Genomic DNA, 24,628 nt, shown 5'->3' with positions numbered 1-24,628 from the left:
TCGCCAGGGGTGGAACGCGGTCTATAGCCCCAATATAGCGATGCCATTTGCGCCTGCTATTTGCAGTCTGGACGCGCTCTCGGGACAGAGTTGCCCGCCAACATACAGGTCAAAGTGTCAGTTTCTGCTCAGTGTGTCCGTGACAGAGTGATGGAAATTCGCGAATGGAATACATTGTCGCCTTGTTGTCATCATTCTGTGTCTATGAATTCCGAACAGCTGGGAAAAGGCCGTCATTTTTGGCGTGCACGAGCATCGATTCCAGTTATCAGACACCGCTAATATTTTTCGTTTTGGAATGCCTACGTTTTTTTTTTTAACGCAACACTACAGGATCGGCTCAGTTATGCTTTCAGCATAATTGATTTAATGTGTTTTGTGCATGTAATCGCACAGGCCACTATATAGCAGGAATCTTTCGTCCTTGTTTTCTTCCATGGTTTGGCAGTAAAACCTTGTAAACACTCGCTCACTCAACAGATACGGCATACGCCGTGGAGCATAGAAACCGTACAGCTTCGTATGACGCGGAAACAACTTAGTCATAGCAAGTTGTTATGCAGGCTCCCGAGGTCAACAGCGACTTGCAAAATCATGTTTTGAAAACAGGACAAAGCTAGGTAATAAAATACAATAAGATGGGATACAGGAAATCGTCGCCACCTTATAGCCGACGGTAGGGGGATTTGTTTGTTTTCCTCTATCAGAGCCAATGAATATACCCCTAACGTCAATGGACAGTGAGCAGAGTGAGCGCCTCGGTTAGACCATGTTTTTATCTGCTCGGACAGCCTGGCTACCACAATGCATTCTGCTGAGGCCAGATCACACAGCGCTCTGTGAAGCTGAAGGACGGGTCAGACTGACCCCCTGCCCGTCATGCCTGGTGTCCCCCTTGTCCCCGTGACGCCAGTCTGACCCCGTGACCCGCCGAGTCCGTCTGTTGAGGCCAGCTGCAGAGGGACCGCGGCGCACACTGCCGGCACGTGACTGGAGGCTGTTTATCCGCCGGCGGCGCCGGTGCTCGGAGTGACCCCTCCACTTCCCTCCCCCCTCCCCGGCCGCACGGACGGCCGGCTGGCGGTGTCGGCGGAACGGCAGCCCTCTGCTCTGCTCCACTGGCGACGGCCGATACCTTTCTATTGCTGGTCTGCCACAACTTTTTTAATAGTTTATTTTTCCCATCAAGTTCAAAGCTCCTAAATTCCATGCGATGTGCTTTGAATACTGATGATGTTGGATGGGATATCGGATTATAATTGGTCAGGCGTGCTTCGATCACTCTCGCATCAGTCCAGCTCAGTTCATCACTGTAAACAGGCAAAGTGCCCTCGTTATAAGTATAGGGCAGGGACACCGTGACACAGCAGCGGTGTGGGCTGACGAGTGGAACGCGCATACATGAATGATGGTGTGAAGTGAACTGGAAATAAAAAGTGAACTTTTCGTGTTTAACAACAACTTTTGCTTGGAACTGTCATTTCCTTTGCAAATTGCATTATTGTCATGCTGGGCCAATTCAAAAATATGAGCTTTACTAACCAAAGGAATATCCTTTGGTTTGTCCAGTTTGGATCTTTTTTAATTGTATTGCCGTGCAAGGCAATCTGGATGGAAAGACGACTCATGAAACCATCTAAGTTGATTTGCAAATTGTATTAGCTAAAGGAAAACATTGAGGGCACTTAACTCCCGCCCGGCCATTGCTTGGTGCAACCCCCTCAACCCTAGTATAAGTACGGCCTTGCCCTCAAGTATGTTTTTTATGTCAAGTTACCAGGTTACGAATTAACCGGCACATCGCCAGGATAATGCTGAAATAACGCGTATGATTTTGCTATAATATAAAACCCAGAGTTCTGCATCAATTTCATTCAGACTTCCATTCTATGCAAAGCCCACGAAATTTCACTACATACCAAGGTATATTTCAGTTTACTTGTTTTTGTTGGCTTGAAGGCTTTTTTTAAATAGCAGGGTAGTAACGTAAAAAAGGGAACATTGTCAAAGAGCTCCAATTCTGATAGCATTGGAAATGTCCGCTCTATTTTCTTTTTGTGCGGTATGTATGCAAGGTACTTTGTTGTTTATATCATTAAGTGACTTGGTTTGTCTTTGTTGGGTGCAAAAACGCAAGAGTCGGTTCAAATGAGGTCAAATGGGGTCAAAAACATTTTAGCTTTTAACATGACACAAAGTAAAGATAGATCTTAGAAGATGTGTCAGTAGTGTATTCCCCTCGAGCAGCCGAGTAGGATGATATGCGACTTTAAGCACTTAGGTGTGCTTCAGAACTGGAGTATATCATTCGATGCGCTTGTCGTTGAACTCGTTCAACATGCTGAACTCTCTGGCGCTTTTAATTTGCTCGATCTTTATCAACCCAAAACTGACGATTTGTTACAGAATTCTTACAAGTATAATGATCAAAGAAAACCAAAGCCTCATAATAATGAATGTATTCTAAATTATGACCGAGAAAAAAGAGATAACAGTTTCGGGCATAGCCATAGAATAGCCATCAGTTTCGGGCATAACCATCACGGTCTCATATAATTCTTACATTTATATCCCTGAAAGTCCCGAAACATTGACATAAAGTCTCCAAATTAGCACAAAAGCGAGATTTCCTACGGGTCCACCTATCTACATACACAATCCATCATGTAAATTTGGTGCTTCTAAGTGCTAAAGAAGCATATATCTATGTATAAGAGCGATTTGTCAGGTGGGGCTGTAGGGGCCCATACATGGTCGGTCTCGTTATTGAAAGGGTCTTGCTGTGCAAGGGCTTGTTGTTCCGAAGTTCATAGCATAGCAGCATGTGGCTCATGCCTAAATAACGATATTAATGTCGCCACGGGGTCCGCCGCTGGTCTGTAATTACTAATTAGCAGCCACTAAAGGTGCTCTATGTCGGGTGGTGGGTATACGGATCCGAGCTCTTTAGCTTCTGCTGGGCAAGTCGGGGCAAATAGACCGTTTGTCTGAGGCTGTTGTCAGGCACGGTGCTGGGTGCAGTAGGCAACGTCCTAAATGCTGGCAGTGCCGCACTGCCTGCAATGGCCCGTCCCATCTTTTGTAATTGAGCTAAAATTTCCACTTTACGTCGATCGAAAGTTTTTTTTTTGTAATGCTATAGAGTAATGTTTTTATGCTAGTTTTCTGTCTGTAGGCGGTAGCCGGTAAGCGTGGAAAATCATAAAGAATCCAGGAATTCCAACGTCACAAAGCAAATTTTCCTACATGTGAGGCATGGTTTTGGACGATGATTCGAATGTAGCTGTAGAAACGGAAGAACGATTCATAAAAATATTGACGTGTATTCAACTGAGATACAGAGTGTGTCGCATATAATCAGGTTTGTCACTGGCACAAAAACCACACAGCCCATGCATGAATGAACCTGAAGTGACGGCAATCGTGGAATACAATGCTGAGAATCTTCCCTGGCGCCCAGTCGTCGCGCTAGCCTATATCCTTGTCAGCGAGAAGACAGGCAACGCTCAGGAGTTGGCGCCGTCGCCCTACACGAGGGGGAAGCTGGCGCTGGAGGCCACGCCGCACACGTTGTTCTCGTTGCGGGCGATCTTGATGTAGCCCTGGTCGCCCCAGTTCTCGGACCAGCTGTTCTTGACGAGCCAGTAGTCGCGGCCGCCCTCGGAGCCGTAGCCGACGGCCAGCACGCCGTGGTCCAGCTGCATGCTGGAGCAGTTGGGGTCGTCGTACACACCGCTGTGGTAGAACTGGAACGACGACTGGCTGGCGTCGATGGCGATCGAGATGGGTCCGTGCACGGCCACCGCCTCCTTCAGCGCCTGCTCGTCGCCCTCGGGGATGTCCATGTAGCCCTTGTCGGTGGCGCCCACGTCCTGCTTGTTGAAGCGGCACGTGTCGTCCTCGGCCTCGTACGGGTAGGACGCCTCCGTGTCGATGCCGCCGTTGGCCTTGACGTACTTGAAGGCGTCGTCCATGAGGCCGCCGTCGCAGCCGTTGTTGCCGAAGCTGGTGCTGCAGTCGACCAGGTTCTGCTCACTGAGCGACACCAGCCGACCCGTCTTGCGGAAGTGCTGTCCCTCGAGGGCGCCCGTGGACGAGAAGGCCCAGCACGAGCCGCACTGGCCCTGGTCCTTGACGGGCGTGACGGCGCCCTTGTTGCGCCAGTCGACGGTGGCCGGCAGCCGGATCTCGGGCGCCAGCGGGAGGTGGACCGGCGCCTCGCCGCGACGCTTCCGCTCGTGCTGGTAGCCGTTCATCATCTTGGCGTACTCGCTGGCAGTCAGGTCGGCGAACTGGTTCAGCTTCAGCTTGTAGCTGTGCTGGCCGAGCTCGTAGCGCAGGTTGTGGTCGTTGACGAGCTTCTTGTTCTGGTTGTAGATGGAGAGCCGGAAGCTCTCCTCCTCCTCCGAGCCGTACGCTTTCTCGTGCGTCTCCTTGAACTCGTACCACTCCTGGAAGGCGACCATCTGCTCCCAGCTGTCGGCGGCCGCCTCCAGCCGGTTCAGCTGGCTGAAGTTCGGGCCCAGCGAGAAGAAACTCACGGCACTGGCCGCGTGCACGACCAGCGCAGCCACCACCAGCAACTTCATGTCTGCGAGCGGAGTCCCGGGCGTATGGTGCGAACTCTCCGACTCACAGCACCCGTCTGGCGCCGGACCGGTCCGGCCGGTCCCACTGTGGGAGCCGCACTTCAGGTGACCTTGAACCGCACATATGGCAGCCCCAGTCTGGGCGGATTGGCCCAGACTCGGCGGAACCCGCAGCGCCCGACGTGAGCCGGCGATGGACCTCGGCGACTGTTGGTGGGGAGCCGTTCAAAAGCGATCTGTCCATCGTACGGGTGGACACCGTTCCGTGCTTCTATCCTCAGGATACTGAAATCCTTCTCCTCCACGCCGCAACCCCCCTCCGGGCTGGACAGGCAACTTTATCTCATGCGGGCTGCTCCCTAGGAGCGGCACCGCTGCTCCTGAGGGAGCGCACCCCGTAGCCGGGTGCAGTGAGTGCCTTGGGGCTGGGTGGCCCGTCCTCTGGACGGGCTCAGCCCCGGCGACTCACTAGGGTGCCTGCCCAGACCAATGTCTCCCCCTATTTCCTATCATCCTTCCGGCTCTGCAATGGTCTTGTCAGACCGAAAGGGCCTAACCCAACAAAACAAACAAAAAACAAAGTACGGGTGGATGAATTTACGCAGAGAAGGATTTTTAGGGACTAATAAACCACAGATGACAGAGACCTATTTAAGACGAGTCATTTGTTACTCCTTTGATGATAAATAGATGAAAAAGACTGCTAAGAAAAACGTCAGAGAATGATCGACGATAACAATTGTTTGTTTATTCGATGGCTACACAGTGAACAATAGCCCACATTGCAGGCATGTTTGTATTTTTTTTGTCTGAAATTTTTCGCTGTTATGGGTTCTCTCGAGGCTCGAGCACTACCCTCAGCTGTCAAGTAGCTAAAGGTGAATCTCAGGCCAAACCGCTGAGCCCTGCAGCTCTCTTCATCATACCATACCGTCGCACTGGCTCCCCCGACTTCTCGTTAGCTCGACGGGTCGCCGCCGCGCTAAGCGTCGACGTGATGTGGTGAGCCAAGCTCGCCGTGTAGCTGGGCGTCCATTAGACCGGTGGTCGGCGGAGTTCAATGGATTGTCTTCTTTAGGTGTTATAACAGCAGTTTTGACTCAGAATTCACGGGCATAGCCGCATACAGAACTAACACATGCCTGGGGACCGAGAATACCATTTCATTGACCTGTGGTCGCCATCAGCGCTTTCGAATGATTTTGACCATGTCATCTACAGGGTGTTTCACTAAAAGTGTCAAAAAGTAAAAGGTCATAATGCACATAATAACAATGTTTTTTAAGAAAATTTGCATATCATTTCATCCGCAATTGTTGGACATTTGAAAATATGAAAACGATATCACCGTCACTCGAACCTATTCCACACATCTGCCCCTTCTTTTGATGCACCGTTTCGGCACGTGTCCGGAGGTGACTCACAGCCCGTTTTCATCTTCAGCGTCCAGACTGTCGGCAAAGCCTTGAATTGTGCTCTTTAGCTCCCGAAGTGATGCGACTTGAGTCTTCCTCAGCTCTGCGAGAGCTACTGAGTCACTGACCAAACCAGATGCTTAGCCTTGACAGATCGGGGCTTCGCGCTGGCCAGGGGCGGGCGGCGAGGCAGCTGATTATTCGGCCCAGGAGCTTCTGGTCCAGTCAGTTCCTGGTGGCTACAGCCGTTACAGTGGTTGATTTTAATAACTTGTAAGGCCCTAGCTATTTCTGATGTTGGAATTAGCTTCTTGTTATCTTCAAAGGCCCTCAAAAAGACCCTGACCTTCTCAACGGTTTCCGCCGAGAGGTGGGGGCAACCCCGCCTTTTTTGGACTAAAACCGGCATCGAAGGAACCCTTTTAAACCTCTCAACAAGCCCTTTGAAACTTTAATAATCTGGAACGTAGCGAGGTGAGAGAGCAAAAAGTTTCCTGAAAAGTCGGCATACGGTTTCAATGTTTCTGATGGCACCAAATGTAAGTGTAATTCACCCCTCCTGTTGCGGTGTAAATAACCTGTTCTTGCTCTGCATAAGGAAAAAATGACTAGTAACTTTGTCCTCCTGCCCTCGCTCCGTATGAGTGTAAAATATATCTTAAAGGTAGTGTGCCAGCTTTCTTGGACCGTAGGGAGTTAATGGCCCAGATAAGGAGAACCGGATTTTTAGAACTTATCCATACCTTCAAAACTCATGGAAACGTCTTAAATTCTTCAAATTTTGAGTACCCCAGTGCGAAATTCGCCCCGACGGGTTGTCGGTCGTACCCCAACCACATTTCTTACCACTATGAACAATAAATGCACACACTGAAATCGCTATTACCGATATGCTCATCCAATCAAGTTTCGATAAACCCGTTCATCATCATCTCCTGCGGTTTCCAACACGCCTGTTAGGTGGCTTCTGATGCTCGTCGAGGTCGGAATTTCCAAATACGCGTGGTGCGTCGGGCCGCGCGCTCTGACTTCGGCCAAGAAAAATGCGTCAGCTGATCATTGTCATTTCTGCCACTTGCGTGTGGTGAAATGGGGTCATAACTTATAAGACGGCTTTTTCATATCAATTATTTTACATAAAATCATATTTCAAACCATAAATAATGTTCGACAGCCAAATAAAAGAAACAATACCAATACGGGCTTACAGTTTAAGGCTCGACATTGTGTTGTCTACGATTAGACAGCTGATAACTCATTCCCGTACGTCGTATGGTCGTAACACTATAATGACCTTTGCTTATTGTCACAAGTGCGCCGCATTCGCGATTGTTGCCCGACGCCTGTTTGCAGGTGAGCCCACTACAGTTGTTATACATATCTAAAAACCGAAAAACTTTTAGGCGAAAAAGGCACTATTCCAGGCCCATTTTTGATTTTTTTTTTGCGATATTAGGTAAAAACAGAAGCTTCTTATCCTAGGAAAAATAAAATGGGAAATCTTTCAAAGGTGGCACACTACCTTTAAATGGATAAATTATAAATGTCCAAAAATTTGCAACAAAGCCACGTGCGCAGCCACGTGATTTGCATATTCTATACAGCCCCCACCAAATCTTCATCTGGGCCCTGTTCATGAAGTCTGCGGCCGCTGCGGCCGGCCGCAGGCTCTAAGCCCCGCCCATTTTTGAAACGTCATCACTCACTCGGCCGCAGCAGCGTTCCATGAACAGCGTCTGCTGCCGAAATAGTTTCCGACAATTGTTTACAACTGACGCACACCGCTGGATAATTTGTTTACAAAATCGTCTCCATGACAACACGGCTTGCGCCTATTTGACTTCAGTGCGCCAAGTTCAGTGCATTAGTTTTCTTGCGGCTCGGCGGTCGCTGGATTGCGGCCGCAGAGATCGCAGCGGCCGCAGCAAGGTGACGTCATACATTCGTCATACTACATGAGCCCCGCCCATTTTTGTGACGTAACAACCCGGCTGGCCGCAGCGACCGCAGCGGCCGCAGCGACCGCCGGGGTTCATGAACAGGCATCGGCATTTTGCTACTGATGACGCCATTCCTAGCAACCGAGCGTCCCTAGCAACCGAAAGTGAAGACGTTGCACCTTCAACAAACGATCGTCAGCTAACTTCGTCAGCAACAAAGAAATGAAATTTATGAATGTTATGTTGTGAAAATAACTTGTGATATTAATTAAATCCTGATAAAATCCATACTTATTAAAGCTTACGATACATCAAATTCGTAACGTGTGTAAAAATGTCTGACCCCAGGTCACTTATGGTCAGGTCACCAGCCACCAGGCAAAGTGAAGTGACCATGAATCTAAAAACTTTGTGATTCAGTCATTCCTACATTTAACATTCCAGTAGCTTGAAACTCAGGGTAGGTATTGCATGGGGGAATCAGTACCAACAATTTGTTTCTCTCAGAATTTGGATATCGGTGACTTAAGGTCAGATCAATTTTGTGACCTCTCCATTATGCGTAAATCAAAGGGAACAAATTGAAATGCTTTTCTTTTGGCTTAAAACACCCTCAAACATCAAGGAACACAGGTGAACATGAAGACACTGAACCAAAAATGCTTCCTATGACCCGTTTATGCCCCTGAGGTCATATCAGGTCATGATACGTCTCCAACATTTTTTGACAATACATAACTTAAGATAGAAATATGCTAGAGAGCTGAAATGACCATTAATATGTTCAGCTCAACAATACAAATCGAATGGCATCCAACATGACCTTTTCTGTGACCTTGACCCGAGGTCAAATTCTTAACCCACGCGCTTATAGGGGGGGGGGGGTCGACCGGACCCGCGAATACCTAACTCGCGTAAAAAGTCGCCGATCGCGACAAAACTTTCAGTACCCTCGATGTAATTAATTTTAAATCTATCCTGAAAATCATGACCCTGGCCAAATTGACATTTGACCTGTAACCTATTCCTCGAGACCATGTTTGGCCGGAATCGCGATTCTGCGTATGTCAGCTAGTATCCGCGCGATTGCAGTGTTTTTGTGGTTTCAAACATTTAAACATGTGAAATGATATTGGTCCCATGCATTATTGTGGGTGTCAAGGTCCCCTGAAGGTCAGGTCAGGTTATTGACCTTTGATGACCTCGGTTCACTTTTTCGAGTTTTACATGTTTCTAGGCTAGTTTTTGGAGCTGATTTCGAATTTAGCAGTTCTTTCAACAGCTTCGAAGTAGTTTTGGTGCCTTCGTAACATGTAACGAAGCTGTCAGTGGCGGTTGACACCTACAATGAATACCCGGCTGGACCCCTGCTGGGTTACCTTCACCTGACCTGACCTGACCTGGCCTAAATGCATGAAGACATCATCTGTGATCAAAACTAACATGATATTCGTGATCAGCACCGCGAAAAACCTCTTAGCAACCACACTTTACGACGTTCTAACAGGTCCCGATTTCCCGACTTTTGGGTCATTGACCTGACCTGACATGTCAACCGATGAGCTAGGACCTCAAAATTGGGTATCATCGGCTTGCTCTCGTCACGGGCAACACGCTCTTTTTTATGCGAAGCTCTAGCTCAATAAGTGGCCAAACGGCGAGGGTTTAATTGACTTTTTCCGGTCAATTTTATCTGACCTTCACCACACCACGTTGCCTCAAATTCGGAATTTTAGGGCATACCTACTTCTGATGCGCCACGGTGAAACTTTTCCAACGCCACCTGGCACGTGTCGCTACGATGCTTAGCTTCGGAAATATAAATATATCGTTCCGCACGTATGCGTTGCATGTTCGTGTAATATCAAAAGGTTTTCACGTGCGAAGCATGTGGACCGTGCACCTCAGCACACCTATTCGTACAACGCCTTCAAGCGTTTGTCCATGTTGTGCCATTGTGCCGAGTTTTAGGTGCTTGGGTCAAAGTTTTCGGACGTCGGAGAATGCCTCATCAAAACATGTTTTTCGTCCCGAGCATGTGCAATATGTATCTCTCGGTGCCGATTATTCCATATGTCAGTGGTTTGGTACCGGGACATGTGACCTACAAATTTGGCACCTGGACCTCCCTTGGATTGGCTTAAAGCGTAGATAAAAGGTTTTTGTTCTCAATGTGTTTGTCGGCAAGTCATACGCGCCACGTGACAGCGAGTTACCCGGGACCTATACCATCACCTGCCTCCAGAAATGGCACGTCAAACGGCACCACCATCACCTCGATCCGAACATCCATTTAAAAATAATTACAAATTTATTTGCTTTACAACGTTTCACAGCACAGATTTTTGGCGCCGCTTTGTCGTCGCCGCTATCTTCCATGGGAGGTCCCTTCGAATTGCCAGTCCAGTTTATTTATACGTCTATGAATTTGTACCAAATTATCTGATTTAGTAGTATCGTAAAACATTTATTTTTCTTTTTATATCATCTGTTCCCAATTGAAAACAACTCCATGGTGTCTTACTTTACATTTCCAACAATTATTTTCACAAAATCAGATACTTGGCAATGAATTGCCCTCCCTTCAAATTTAGTTTAAACTAGGCCTGTCTAGTGGGATACTAGAAAAAAAAATATTCCAAGCACCAGTGACGTCACAATTTGTCCAACCTTATGTTCTAGTAATCTTGATTCTATATATCTTTAATAAGCATTTACTTTTTGACACTTTTAGTGAAACACCCTGTAGAAGTAAAGCCGTTAGCCGATTTAGGGTCACTATCATTCATATTTATTATCATTATATTTAGGGTTACAATCATCCCTAAAAGAGCATGTTTCTGTCAGTGCTGATCATCGAATAGCAGCCTATCGCTGTATTTACATGGCCAATTGTCATCAGCGCCATGCATTCTATGAATAGGCTAGCCGCTAGGCTCTGAACTCTGTAAAAATTGTACCTAAAGCTTGAGGATTGCAATGTTGTATGACTGCAGCGCGACAAAGTTTGCTGCCTGCTTGTTGACTGTCGTAAATTTAACATAAAGCTATTGCTTAGTCGCTAAAGAATCAAGATAGCATACCTATCTATATAGTTATACTTGTAGTCTGGGAAGATGACCTTCACCGGACCTAAGAAATCTCGAAATGGGTCGCGGGATTGTGGCCTCACTTTGAGACACACGAACTCGTTTGGTGCAGGCCATGGGACAAACTCAATTATAAAACGCATGGTTTCGGAGTAAGAGTCGGAGTCGGAGTCGGAGTCGGAGTCGGAGTCGCCCGGAGTCGTGGTTACGAGTCAGGAGTAGGGGTCGTCTAGAAAACTTAACCCGCGCACCGACGGGGGGGCGGATATCCGCCCCCCCTGAGGTTTTTCGCAAATAGCGGGAAAACCGCGGCGCGTAGCGCCGCGAAATTTGGTATGACTATAACCTCATCAATTTTACACATGGTGTGCAAGTTTGAACCTCCTACCTTTTAAGGTCAGGTCACCAGGTCACTTTGAATGACCCAACCTCAAGTCACTTTTTTGCAACTTTGTCACCGTGCCAGAGCTACAGTAGATGTCGGAGGCCTTTGAAAGTCGCAGGATATTATTAGGTCATTAGTAGCTACAATTTGTTTATCTCGGAATTTTGATATCGGTGACCTAAGGTCAGGTCAATTTCGCGACCTCCCCATTATAAGTCAACGGGGGAAAAATCAACTCCCTGTTTTTACCACTAAAACGGATCGGAATGGCCCCATATACCATACATGACTTCATATACGATCAACCTTCACTACGTTGAGGTCTGTTTTGCTGTTGGGCAGCTGTGAGGTCATGTGACGTCATCAAAGGTCACCAAAGGTTTTTGGCAAATAACTCCGTACAGGAACAAGATACAGACGCGTGGATGGTCTCATTGTGTTCAGCTCGTCAAGACGCATCGAATGATATACATGATGACCTCGAGGTCACGTGACCTGAGGTCAACCTTTGACCTTGACCTCTCGAGGTCAACATATATATCATTCGATGCGGATTGACGAGAGGATCACGATGATGCCCTTAGTTTGTTCCTATCTTGACTAATTCGAAAGTTATTCGAGAAAAACTCTCCATATCTAGCGCCGCCATTTTGACTTTTTCGACCCCTGTGACGTCATCTTTGACCTGACCTGAAAATGACCTTAGTAAAAATTGTAGATCTTGGCCGTGCGTATCCGATGCCGTTTACTGCTTGTCGCTATCTTGCTTCGTTCTCGAGATCTCAGGGGGGGGCGGTCATCCGCTCCCCCCCCCCCCCCCCCCGTCGCACAGTGTGGCCGAACACCAGTTTAGCGCGAATTTAATCCCAGCGCTGCTCCTCGGATCCACTGAAAATGGTTCTCTGGTTCCAAAACTGACACTTACCCCTCGCCGGACTTATTGGTTTTCAAAATACGCGCCGGCCGAAGGGGGGGGGGGGGTTGGTACGACCCCCGTCGCTGTTTCGCCCCTGATGGAGCTAGAGCCCCGCGGAAAAAACGAGCGTGTGCGCCGTTACGAGACGCAGCGACTGGTATCCGATTTTAAGGTCTTAGGCCAACCTGTGACCTCTGAGGTCAGGTCAAGTGACCCAGGCGCGGATTCATTTTTTATTAATAACTTCGCGAAAAAATGCCGCAGAGCCGCAATTTTGGTATCATCATGTTCGCCTCACTCAGGCGCGTCGAATGGTATACTTTTTGTTCGGCTGAAGTTAACTTAAGGTGTTGACCATGGGTCAAGGTCAGGTCAGAGTCCTCCAGATCACGAAGTTGGTTGAAGGAGGTCATGTTGCATATCATTCGATTCAGCAAGTCTTCCTGAGTCCATTGGTGGCTTTCTCGACTCGCTAGCTCAATTTAATCGGGAGTTATTGACGAAAAACTCTTATTACCCTAGTGACGGAACAATGCATAGGTGAAGCATCGGACCTTGCAAGGAGTGCATGTAATCACGATTTCGTGTGCTTGAGATAGTTTATTAGGCTGGAGCCTGTCCGGCCGCGCCGCCCCCGACCTTGGTCAGGTCACATAGGGCGGCCGACTAGACATGTTCAAAGCTGAGTTGACGGCAAATAGGCAAAAACTGGCAGCTGAAACTTGCTCGCTTATGTTCAGAAAGGTGCGGAGAGTTCAGCCATGCCCTATTCGTCATATCCATTTTTATCCATTTTGACATTTTTCAACTTCTTTATTAAATACTATCGTGAGAACGATACACATGCAGGGCTCTTGTTCTAACTCATTAAACTCAAAAACCATTCATTGAAAAGCTACCATGATAGCAGAAACAGCTTCATCATGAATTGTGCTATCCGGTGATATGCTATTTTCTCATATATCTTCTCGAAACTTCCGTAAAATTTACGTTGAAAACTGGACATATTTATCAGTACCATAGTCCGATTTTAGGAACCGGAGCGTGGGTCTACTTTCGGCAGGGATATAAGTCCTCAAATGGTAAAGTGGCTTGAAAATAAGGTTCTATCAGATAACTTCAGACAATTTCCTACCCACTGATATGTATAAATAACAGTTTATCGAAAGTCGGTTTTTTTATTAAATTCGCGCTAATCTGGTATTCGGCAAGACCGTGCGTCGGTGCGAAGTTGGCGCAGACCCCCGTCGGTGCGCGGGTTAAGTCTCAATCTGAGTCGCAACATCGCTACCGCCTCCAAACAGATGAAACAAATATTTTAAGCCTCAGTTCAACCGATGGCTGTGGCCAGACCGATTTCATAGATGGGTTAAATTACCACTGGCGCACTTTTCCACCCATTTGGTTGCATTTTACGCCCAAACGGTTTCATAAACGAATCGTGTATGCAACCGCATACGAATGATTAGCCCGCGCCGCCTTGCGGGGAGGGTGTGTGTGTGTGTGGGGGGGGGTCTGAACACCCCCTTTTTAATTCGGCTCCTGAGCCACGTAGCAACACGCGGTAAGCGGTATTCGAAAGAACGTAGCAACTCATGACGAGAATACTCCAGTCATTTTTAGGTCAGATCAAAGGTCAGGTCACCAGAGGTCATCAAAGGTAAAATGTGGCCTACTACAACATTTTTTTTTCGAAAACCCGGCGCATGACTCGGGAATCAATAGCGCTGTATATGGTCTCTAGCAAAAGTTATTGCCAAAAAACTGCCTAAATTGGGAACCTTTCATGACCTGAGATGACCTCAGGAGCATGAGGAGTCAAGGGTGTAATTTTTTGGTTCAGCGTGTCAATTTTACCTACAACTTGATGTTTGAGTGTTTAGAAAGACGCTTGTCCAACGAGTCTGTGGTTTAGAATGACACTTGTCCTTTGCTTCTCTTTTTGACTTATAATTGAGAGGGCGCAAAATGGACCTGACCTTAGGATACCGATATAAAATTTTCAGAGAGATACATGTCACATCACATACTGCTACTCTTAACCCTCGCCCCGTTGGGGGAGGCCATTTTGGCCCCCTTGTGGCTTTTCCTGAATAGCAAAACAGCGGCGCGCAGCGCCGCCAAATTTTCAGTACCTTCCCGGGCATCAATTTGACATCTTCACACCAAATTTCAAGTCTTAGGTCACCTTAGGTCAGGAGTTATTGAGGTAGGTCATGTTCGAGCAAAAATGAGCAAAAAACATGCAATCTTGAAATGCTCACCAATTCTACAGTTATCAAGCAATTTCAAAGTTCTTTATATGGTGTAGTAGACAAAAAGCGGCGCTACAGAACTGTTATCTCGGATTTTCAATATTTTGGGTTTTTGACCAAAAAAAAAATGCCAAAAATTATTTTTTTTTAGAAAAACTTTAAGCAAATCCCAAATTTTCCGAATTTCGAAAAAACCGGAATAAATGTGATAGTCCCTGCGCTATTCTATATACATACCAAATTTCCGATCGATATCTCGTTTTTTGGCCAAGTTAGAGCGAAAAAAAACTGTTCAAAAATGATGACGTCAAATTTTTTAACTCATTTTTTAGCGATTCTAGACTACGTACGGCAAAACAAAGACCACCATTGAACTCCCCGTGACGAGCTGCATCGATTCAATATCCATTTTATGCAAAATATTAACTTTGAAATTTGACCTAATTTGACCTGACCTTGACCTGACCTTGACCAAAACGTGACCTAAGCTGGCCCCAAATGCTGCCTGACCCACATAATCGCATTTGTCATGTACCTAAAATGGACCATAAAACATGTAGGTATCACACGACACTTTCATATTGTGACCCCCCAGTGACCTGACCTCTGTGACCTGACCTGGTATCAGTGACCTCAAATAGCAAAATATGTGTTTGAAGAACATTTCCCCATCGATGATTTTCAATGAAATGCATTTTACTCGATTTTACAACGCATTTCTTGAAATGCCTGCAAACGGTGAAAATTGGACCTTTGACCTGACCCGTGACGTCATCGATTTGACCTAGGTCAATAAAATTGGGTCACAAGGTAGTTCCCTGATAGGGCTATCCAACACCCCTTGCCGCTTGTCGCTAGGTTGCGTGGTTTTCGAGATCTTAGGGGGGGGGCAAAATGCCCCCCCCCCCCAACAGGGCGCGTTGCTCGGCAGAGCCCAACGGGGCGCGGGTTAATCAATCGCTGAAGTTTCAAGACGACCGTTCAGTCGGTGTAGCTGTGACGGCTATGACGAGCATTCATTTTTTTTAGGTGAGGTCACTTCTAAACGCGTTACGCCAGCGACGTCAAACTTTCGGTACCTTATCATACATCAATTTGACATGTTTCCTGAAAATTTGAGCGAAATCCGTCGGAAAATTTTTGAGAAATTGACGTTTTAGTGACGTCATGTTCGCCATTTTCGCCTCAAAAACGGCAAAATTTCAAACGCCGCTAACATCTTCATTTTTAAAGGAATCAAGACGTAACAAAAAATGTTATACATACGTGATTCTCCTTTGTCTATCAAATGGATATCTCGGTTTTTTGAAAATTTTGGATTTTGGCCCAAATTTTTTTTTCTAAAAAACTGACTTTTTTGGGAAAATAATTATAAAATCCAAAATTTTGAGTATATCGAAAAAACCGGAATATATGTCAGAGCAGAGGTCTATGTGCACCTACATACCAATTTTTAGAAAAATCGGTTCAAAAATGTGGGAGTTATTCAAAATTTTATGACGTCACGACACACAAAAATTTTGAGAAATCATTTTTTTGGAAGTTCTAGACCTCGTACGGAAACGAAAATAGCATCATTCGATTCGCCGTGAAAAACTTCATCAGATAGGCACCTTTTTAGGCCTTAACAAGCAACTTCAAAATTTGACCTTACTTGACCTGACCTTGGCCTGACCTCGACCTGAAATTCATCCAGATGTGGTCCATATTTATTATTGAGTGTACCTATTGAATTATATGAATAAAATGACCCATAAAACATGTGTCGCAGATGCCTTTTTCCATATTTCGTTTTTGGTGACCTGACCTGACCTTGACCTTGACCTTTGCATGATATTGTATGCAACAAATGTTGTCTTGGTAACCTTAGAACACGTTTTGGGCAATCAGTCTCAGTCCATTCTTCGGTAACTACGGTGCAAGGCCGATACTGTAGAAACTTACATTTTGTACCCTTGACCTAACCTTGACCTGACCTCTGACCTACTTAAGCAAAAAAATTTGGGCTCCTAAGATCCGCCTTGTTGAGAGCTTTCGATTGCCGTTTTCCCCGTCTTTCTACGATCATCGGTTCGGAAGTTAGACGGGGGGGGGGCAGAATCTGCCCCCCCCCCCCAGCAGGGCGCGTATGGCTGAATAGCCCAGCGGGGCGCGGGTTAAGCGACTTGGATCTGAAATTTTCAAGCTTGTGCGAGCAGATGCATGAACACGTGTGTCAATACCTGCGAAAACCACAGGGGGTGTCCGAACACCCCCGGCCCGGCGCGGGAAAAGTATGATTCAAGCAGCAGAATGCTGTACCTAAATAAGGTCCAAAATAACCAAAGCGAGTTTTTTTTTGCGTAAAATACACCCTGATATGAAATGTTACACCAAGCTTTAGGTATGCAGTCACCTGCTGGTGCGTTATTTGACGAGGGCCTTAATTCCCACGGAAAGAGCCAGTATAGATGGTCTCCACTTACGATTACGTCGACCGCATACCACAATGAACGGGGTATGGTGGAAGTCGCACGGCCCTTGCACCTCTCAGCCGAGGAGCCTGCAGATATTTGTTGCGGGCCATCTTCCCCGATCGCGGTGGGGATTGGGGGGGGGGGGGCAGCTCTCCCGCGCCGCCGCGCGGGGTGGGACAGACGGCGAGTCCCGCGGCACAGTCTACCTCCCGGGCTGACCCCGGTCCGGTCGGGTCGCCGCGCATGCGTAAATCGATCCGCCGCTTCGGTCAGCCAATGGGAGACCGCCGCCTGACCTGACCTTGCTGGAGGACAGCTGGATCACCGTCTGCGAGCGTGCCGGTGGAGGCGCCGGCGTTCACGGTTATATGGCCTTGGTTCACTGTGTACTCGGACGACCTGGGGGCCGCACCGGTCCTGGATATCAACTGTTTGTGCCTTATCTTAGAGTAAAAGGTCCATCAGAGCTCAAAATGCATTGGCTATTTCTAATGTCGCTTGTTCCGTTGGCGAGTGCCGTTAGCCTATTTACGTTAGATAACGACCTAGGCAGCCAGGAGATGTTTAGCGAGTGGAACGACTTCAAGCAGGCCCACAACCAGGGTTGTATACCAATCAAGTCGATTGAATTGATTGATTTGTTTCAACGCGTATTTTGAGTTGATTGGATTGAGTCGATTGACTTTTCGAGATGACTGGTTGACTGACTCGTTTGACTTTAGCGACTGGTTGACTGATTTGATTCCCGAAAATCAGAGTGACTCGTATGATTGAGTCGATTGAATGGAAAGTTCAAATAAGTTTTAGTTGACGAAAAATAATGACACCAATTGATGACACCAAAGATCACAAAACTACACTGCAAACTGCTTGTCATCACAACTGCAATATGGGGTAGATGGCCAAATAAAGAACAGGGCCTAAACAACATGAACAGCCAACATTGACTTTCAACTGCAATAACTGCTCCAATCCTGGTGATAGAACCTGGCGATGCACCTACCTTCCTTTCTGCACTCAGCAGGAAACCTTTTTTTTTAATCCAGATGATAAAGTGCAAGGCCCTATATACTAATAAAGTGTGATTAATTTATAATTCACATCTCCACATCTCCTCAGAAACAACCCACTGAACTCTATAAATATCTGAAACCCCTACAAAAATAACTGAAGCAAAAGCGCCGTTTTCGTCTCGCTGATTACGTTTACGTACAATTAATAGCTAATTTGCTGCATTGTTTAATTTGCAGCAGAACGTTTGTTGATCCTTTTCTCCTGAGAGCCTAAGCATAACATATTAAATATATTTCATTTTCCTTAAAATATTTTACCGAATATTATTAAGTGTTTTTATTTCAAATGAAATAATAATTAAAACGAAATTGGTGCTGTACAACCGATTTATTTTATGATGATCTACTATACTACATGATAATCAATGACGTCATCATACCAAAAAGTCAAAAGAAGTAGAATAAGGATTTATAAAAGCTTAGCATACTTATTGGCAAAACCAAACGTTTTCGTTGTTTCGCATTGGTTTCGCAGTCGCGCCGTGCCGTTTTTCCAGTCCCTGTCCTCTCCATTTCCTTTTAAATATATTTTTAATCCTCATCCCTATCCCCCAGTCCTAACAGTTTCAAATTGTATTGCAATAAAATGTTTTGAATTCTTCACATAGGTACCTAACATTGACATACCACGTCCAGAATCGTGGACCGCTAAATACTTCAAATCTCTTCCTTCCCAATCTGACAACATCCCATGTCTCAAATGCACATTGTGTGGAATGATTTTTCAGGCTGCCCGTCAGTCTCTGTCTAACCGAAACCGTCACATGCATGATGCAGGTAAGATATTTATTTCTATTTCCCTATGGTTAATATGTTATTGATGCATATTATCCATTAAAATAGACATGGTGTAGGGTAAATGGCCAAATCACGATTACTGCCAAAATCCGAGCAGCCAACTTTCAACTGCAATATCTGATATTTAGTGTAAATGGAGTTGGAATATGGCCAAAATTAAATTGACAACTTTTAGGTGAAAGGTGGTGATTTGGGTTAAGGGGCGAGTCAACTACTGGGTCATTTTGCACCCATTAAATGAAACTTCTGCTCCAATTCTACCCATTGAACCTCAATATCATGATCCACCTGTCCATCACTAGGTATCCTTCCGTATTACATAGAAACTTTGAATGGCATGGCAATTTATAATTTTAAATGGCAATATTTTTATGTTTCTTCTGTAGGTAGGTAGGTAGGTAGGTAGGTAGGTAGGTAGGTACACCAGACTGCTATGGACACTTTTCCAAGTTGGTGGGGCAAAAAACCTAATGTATGTCTTGGTTTGAGTCGTTTGATTGAGTTGATTGATTCCTTTCATTGTCGCGTTTGAGTCGATTGAATCAATTCCCGAAAACTGCTCTGACTTGATTGATTTGATTGGTTTCCCAAATTTGTCGTGATTGAATTGATTGCTATTGATTGAGTCGTATACAACCCTGCCCACAACAAGAAGTACGAGACCGAGGAGGAGGAGGACCTCCGCTTCTACATCTTCCAGGCCAACAGGCGGCTGGTGGACTCCCACAACGAGGCCTTCCAACGCGGCGAGCACGGCTTCAGCCTGGAGGTCAGTCATACCGTATCGGCTAGCGTGCCCGATGGCAGGACGGTGCGATTGCTGAACGGCACAGGCTGCCTTCTGCTTGTCGGGTGAATTATAGGAAAATTCAGGGGTGCTGGCAGGCAGATAAACAAACAAAGCTAGGCTCCGGGGTTCGATAACGATAAGCAGTAAGTGATGTTTGAAAGCTCTTCAACGATGATAAAGAAAGTAGGTGCCTTTCTCATTAGTCACCAAAAGTAGACAAAGGCAAATTGGTGTTAGTTGATAAAATAAAATCCGCTGTCCCTGCACCGACTTCGCCATCGTTCCCGTATACTGACTCCCCGCCCATGTGTTTTGACCCGCTAACCCTGTGTGCTGACTGCTGACCCGGCACCCTCGCTGCCCCCAGCTGAACCAGTTTGCCGACCTGCTGCCCTCTGAGTTCGCGGCGCAGCGGCTCGGGTTCGATGGCCGCCACCCGGCGCCGGAGACGGCCGGCACGGCGGCCACCTTCCTCCGACTGCCCGCCGAGATCGAGCTGCCGGCCGCCGTCGACTGGCGCACAGTCGGCGCCGTCTCAGCCGTCCAGGACCAGGGCCGCTGCGGCTCGTGCTGGGCCTTCTCCGCCAACGGCGCGCTCGAGGGACAGCACTTCCGCAAGACGGGTCGGCTGGTGAACCTGAGCGAGCAGAACCTGATCGACTGCGCCGGCCCGTACGGCGCCTACGGCTGCGAAGGCGGCCGAATGCGCGCCGCCTTCGCCTACGTGCGCGCGCAGGGCGGCGTGGACACGGAGGCCGCCTACCCGTACGAGGCGGACGACGACAACGCGTGCCGGTACAGCGCCGCCGCCGGCGCGGTGGGCGCCACGGACGTCGGCTCGGTGGCGCTGCCGAGCGGCGACGAGCAGGCGCTGAGGGAGGCGGTGGCCGTGTACGGACCCGTCTCCGTCGCCGTCGACGCCAGCCGGCCGACGTTCCAGTTCTACGGCGGGGGCGTGTACGACGACCCGGCGTGCTCCGCGGCGCGCCTCAACCACGCCGTGCTGGCCGTCGGCTACGGCACCGACGAGCACGGCCCAGTGTCAGAAAAGTGGCCCGTTTCTAAGTTTTCTTGAACTCGGAAGATTTGTTCTGCGAAAAGTCTTGACTAAAGTAAAGCAATTTTTGTTCTGTGAGCAAACGTTCCCTAAACAGATGGCCAATGATTTTTGTGTAACAATGTACCTCTACCCATCTATGTCAGCACTTAGGCACTATCAGGCTTGATGGAGCATTTCACAATGGGTCACTTAACAAAAACCCAACTGCCTGCCCACTATGACTGATTTTTCTTCTTCAGCAGATTTAGTCATCTCTCTCCAGTCTCCATGGCTACTGAATGAAGACCTGGACTCCTGAATAGAATGCAGTACAAACTACTGACCTACTCCCAAGAACCAGCACCGCCTGCTACTCTAAGTTCACCAGCTGACAGCTGTTGGCAAAACTTTCACTGGTAACCTTGTCCCTCACAATAACTGGTATTAGATTGGCAGCCTGAAGCCCATCAACTGTGATGTGTTATGAACAGGTGATCTGTGAATGGTGATCACACAGTGTGTGCGTGCATTAACAATTAATCCTGTATTTTTTAATAAAAATGTTGAAAATATTGTCACTCTTTCAACATCTGGTTCAACATGTATGATATGAATGAAGGACTACACAGCATGCAGGAGCTGGAAATGGGCAATGCCCCAATGGATATGCAGACTTAACGTAATCAGGTGAGATAAACCTGAAAAGCTCGATTTCATATCCATATTAGCATGCAGTGCCTACAAAGTAGTGAATGCTTTAAAAAAAACTTAGCTGACAGGCAACAGCAGTTCAAGTTAATAACGTAGTCAGGTGAGATAAACCTGAAAAGCTTGATTAATTTACACGTACACTGGTCTGAGAAACAACACTACCAAGCTAGTGCGTAGTAAATGGGCAATGCCCCAAATGGATATGCAAACTTAACGTAGTCAGGTGAGATAAACCTGAAAAGCTCAGCTTGATTAATTTACATGTACACTGTTCTGAGAAATGACACATATACCAAGCTAGTGAGTAGTAAATGCTATCAGAAAATTATGGGTACTGGATAAGCATATTACCCATAATACCTATATCAGCAAAACCAATCCTACCTTTAAAATCACCTTCTCACACAAATCAAACCAAGGCCCAACCAAGGCCCTACATCAATATAGGTACCAAATCACAAAAATAACACGCGAGTCATGTAGGAGACGAGTCATGAGTCTTGGCCTTTTGACGTCTAAAACACTGCCATCGCCGCACCAACAAGTTCGCTCCCCGCCCGGCTCCCTTCATACAACACGTCCTCGGAGCTGGTTGGTACCGGGGTATACCAAGGGGGGAAGGGTTCGTTGGTGCGATAAGCGACCAATGGGGGAGCTCGTTGGTGCCTGGGTGTACCAATGCGCAGAAACCAAAAAGGAGGAGGACGCGCATGTACCTTTGCGGATTGCTCCGTGATAGTAATGGGAATTTATTAACGCTGTTATGCATAAAACATCTTAAATAATCCAAATTCATAGTGTGACCACAACTGGGATTATATTCAATAATTTATTATTAAAGGTGATTTTTTATCGCTTTTTAAGTATAAGTTATAGGGTTCCTCTTTCTGATAGTGGTCCGACCAAATCCTCCTCTAAATTTATTTGAATATTTAGCTGTCCTCAAAAGTATGCTCAAAAGCGTCTCAGCCTAGACCAAGTCAAGTTCTCTATATACCGTGCAAGGCCTTATATGTATACCGTGGACGAAGTTGAAGTCTAGGGCAGCGTGTGCCACAAGATCGGTTGCTTGGTTGAAGTTTGATCGGTTGAAAATTGTTGTATTGTTTCATCGCTGCATCTGTTGCATCCTAATCTCAATCTCATATCTGATCTGACAAGCTACTATGGGTAAGACATAAGAATAAGGAAAGGAATCAGGTGTAAGGAATGGGGTGTGATACCCTGGCTTTGGAGGTAGGATGGATGATCGCAAATTTAAGATTTTACAAGAATATTAAAATATTTGGTCTGTTGTAGCAATGATGGTGGATTGCTTCAAGGGCGCAAATGAGTATGGCATGATATAAGTGGAAGGATCAAACAGAAGGTCAGCGAGTAATAGAAAGAGTTAGCTGATGATTTGTTATAATGATTCAATTGCTATTTTTAAGTGAATTTGCCGATTTTCGTCATGTCTTCGCTCACTGCATTCTATCCCATTGGAAAATGGAAGTGTATTCTCAGTTGGGTGGGCCAGGGTGGTGTTTCACTGGTGATAGCAGCACGCTGCTACTTCAAGTGTCAAATTGGGTTTCCATGGAGACGTCAACAAGCCCCAATGCTCCAGCCTCCAACGCTACCACAAGGTGACGTCAGCAGAAAAGCAGCATGCTGCTATCACCGGTGAAACACCACCCTGGTGTGTCATGTGTCTTATGACATGATGTGTCTTATATCATGTAAAATATGCAATGTAGGCACAAAATATGCGTTTTTGTTCAGCTAGGCTGATTCAGGCTGCAGGCACCTGTACATCATATTGCATACAGACGCCATTTTTTAGGCTCTAGCTTAGTTTGTTAGCAAGTTACTGGCTAAAACATGCATTAACCTCACACTACATTAGTTGACCTGACCCATCCGGGAAAAAGAATGTCAAACAAAGAAAAACTTAGTCATGAGCAAAGAGTGTACTCATACTTGTGTTATCCATTCCATTTTCATGTATCATTTCCATTGCTGGTTTGACATTCAATCCAATTTTCTTTTCTTTCAGACACTTTCCTGTTTGGTGACTCGGAGGATGACAATGTCCAACCCATGCAAAGCTGTGGCGTCTTCTTAAATAATGGAAAAGGGAAGAGCAAGGCAGGGAAAGGCTCCAAAAGAAAAGCCAGAAAAGGTAAGTGGATGATTATGCAACGTCTTGCAATGAAAGGTCCTGAGTTCTCTGTTTTTTGTAACAATTTGGAGCAGATGGTATGTACCACTATGTCAAGTTTTGTTTAGAAAGATTTATTGTGCCCTGAAATGATTCTGCATTATACATTGGTTACCTAACATGTAAATCTGGAAATTTATCATTCCAGTTAACGGCATAACTGCCTATATCTCACATAAACCCAATATAAATAAAATAGGTACCTTACCTATAAGCTTCAGAAATTTTAAGATATAGGTTAGCATAATGTAAGGTGCTATGTGTTGCTGGGATGGAAGGAGGTAGGTATGTGGTCATTGGTGGCGACATAGAAAAAGCTAAGTTGTTAAACAGCTGATGCGACTTGTGAAAGAGTGGAATATTTATAATGACATGATGTCATTTTGCACCTATATTTTTCCATTTCTGGCACACCAAGAGGGTATCTTTCTCTCTTTACACATAAAACACTTTGTCAAGAAACTACAGAGGTTTTCTTTTACAGGTCGTGGCAAAGCATGCAAATCGAATGCTGGTGCTTCCATTGGAGCTTCTGCTCCAGCGAGTACAGAGCTTCACAGTGCAGGTATAATTACCAACCAATGATATGGTCCCTGCCCGTGGCAGGAGATTTTGGCAAATGAGATAGCCAGTGTCTGGCTCCTATTGATATGTTCAGTGTTTGACTGACTCGAAACCTGCAAATTGCTGTTGCAGAGGGGCATGGAGGTGTTATATGCTTGCGCCTTTTCACCCTGTTAAAACTCACAAATGTGTGCTGCTCGTGAAAATAAAATGAATACCTGTAGTACATTTATTGAAGCTTAGTGTGACAGTTTAAAAAATAAAGAATCTTGGATATTGATCAACATCACTTAACAGCCATGATAGATGTGCTAGTAAATTTGAACTTGTTTTCTAAATAAGCACTAGCATGATAAAATTTATGTCACCATCAAATTATACAGCTGCATTTATCCCCATAACTGT

General features: G+C 46.2%; 3 protein-coding genes across 4 annotated transcripts in view; 2 read left to right on the top strand and 1 right to left on the bottom strand.

Annotated features, from left to right (window-relative positions):
• Window positions 1–3,303: 3,303 nt before the first annotated feature.
• LOC122393754 (procathepsin L-like) lies at window positions 3,304–4,687 on the bottom strand. Its single transcript, XM_043390086.1, has one exon. The coding sequence runs from the start codon at window positions 4,587–4,589 to the stop codon at window positions 3,528–3,530; it is 1,062 nt and encodes a 353-aa protein (XP_043246021.1). The 5' UTR covers window positions 4,590–4,687; the 3' UTR covers window positions 3,304–3,527.
• Window positions 4,688–17,428: 12,741 nt separating this feature from the next.
• On the top strand, window positions 17,429–21,318 carry LOC122393760 (cathepsin L-like). The gene is made up of 3 exons (XM_043390095.1): window positions 17,429–17,635; window positions 19,557–19,685; window positions 20,074–21,318. The coding sequence occupies exons 1-3, from the start codon at window positions 17,519–17,521 to the stop codon at window positions 20,779–20,781; spliced, it is 954 nt and encodes a 317-aa protein (XP_043246030.1). The 5' UTR covers window positions 17,429–17,518; the 3' UTR covers window positions 20,782–21,318.
• A 1,014-nt stretch (window positions 21,319–22,332) lies between these two features.
• The window catches only part of LOC122393759, a 35,661-nt gene continuing 33,365 nt past the window's right edge, over window positions 22,333–24,628 (top strand). The window contains exons 1-3 of one of the 2 annotated variants that reach the window (XM_043390094.1): window positions 22,333–22,626; window positions 23,495–23,620; window positions 24,144–24,224. In XM_043390094.1, the coding sequence (XP_043246029.1) occupies window positions 22,623–22,626; window positions 23,495–23,620; window positions 24,144–24,224 (211 nt within the window). In that variant the 5' untranslated portion in view covers window positions 22,333–22,622. Of the gene's footprint in view, window positions 22,627–22,888; window positions 23,085–23,494; window positions 23,621–24,143; window positions 24,225–24,628 lie in introns of those variants that run through there. The other variant, XM_043390093.1, reaches the window with a different exon arrangement.

The sequence above is a fragment of the Amphibalanus amphitrite genome, unplaced genomic scaffold (genome assembly GCF_019059575.1).
Source record: "Amphibalanus amphitrite isolate SeventyFive unplaced genomic scaffold, NRLGWU_Aamphi_draft 000552F_arrow, whole genome shotgun sequence".
NCBI lineage: Eukaryota > Metazoa > Arthropoda > Thecostraca > Balanomorpha > Balanidae > Amphibalanus > Amphibalanus amphitrite.
This window is presented reverse-complemented; position numbering and strand designations above follow the sequence as displayed.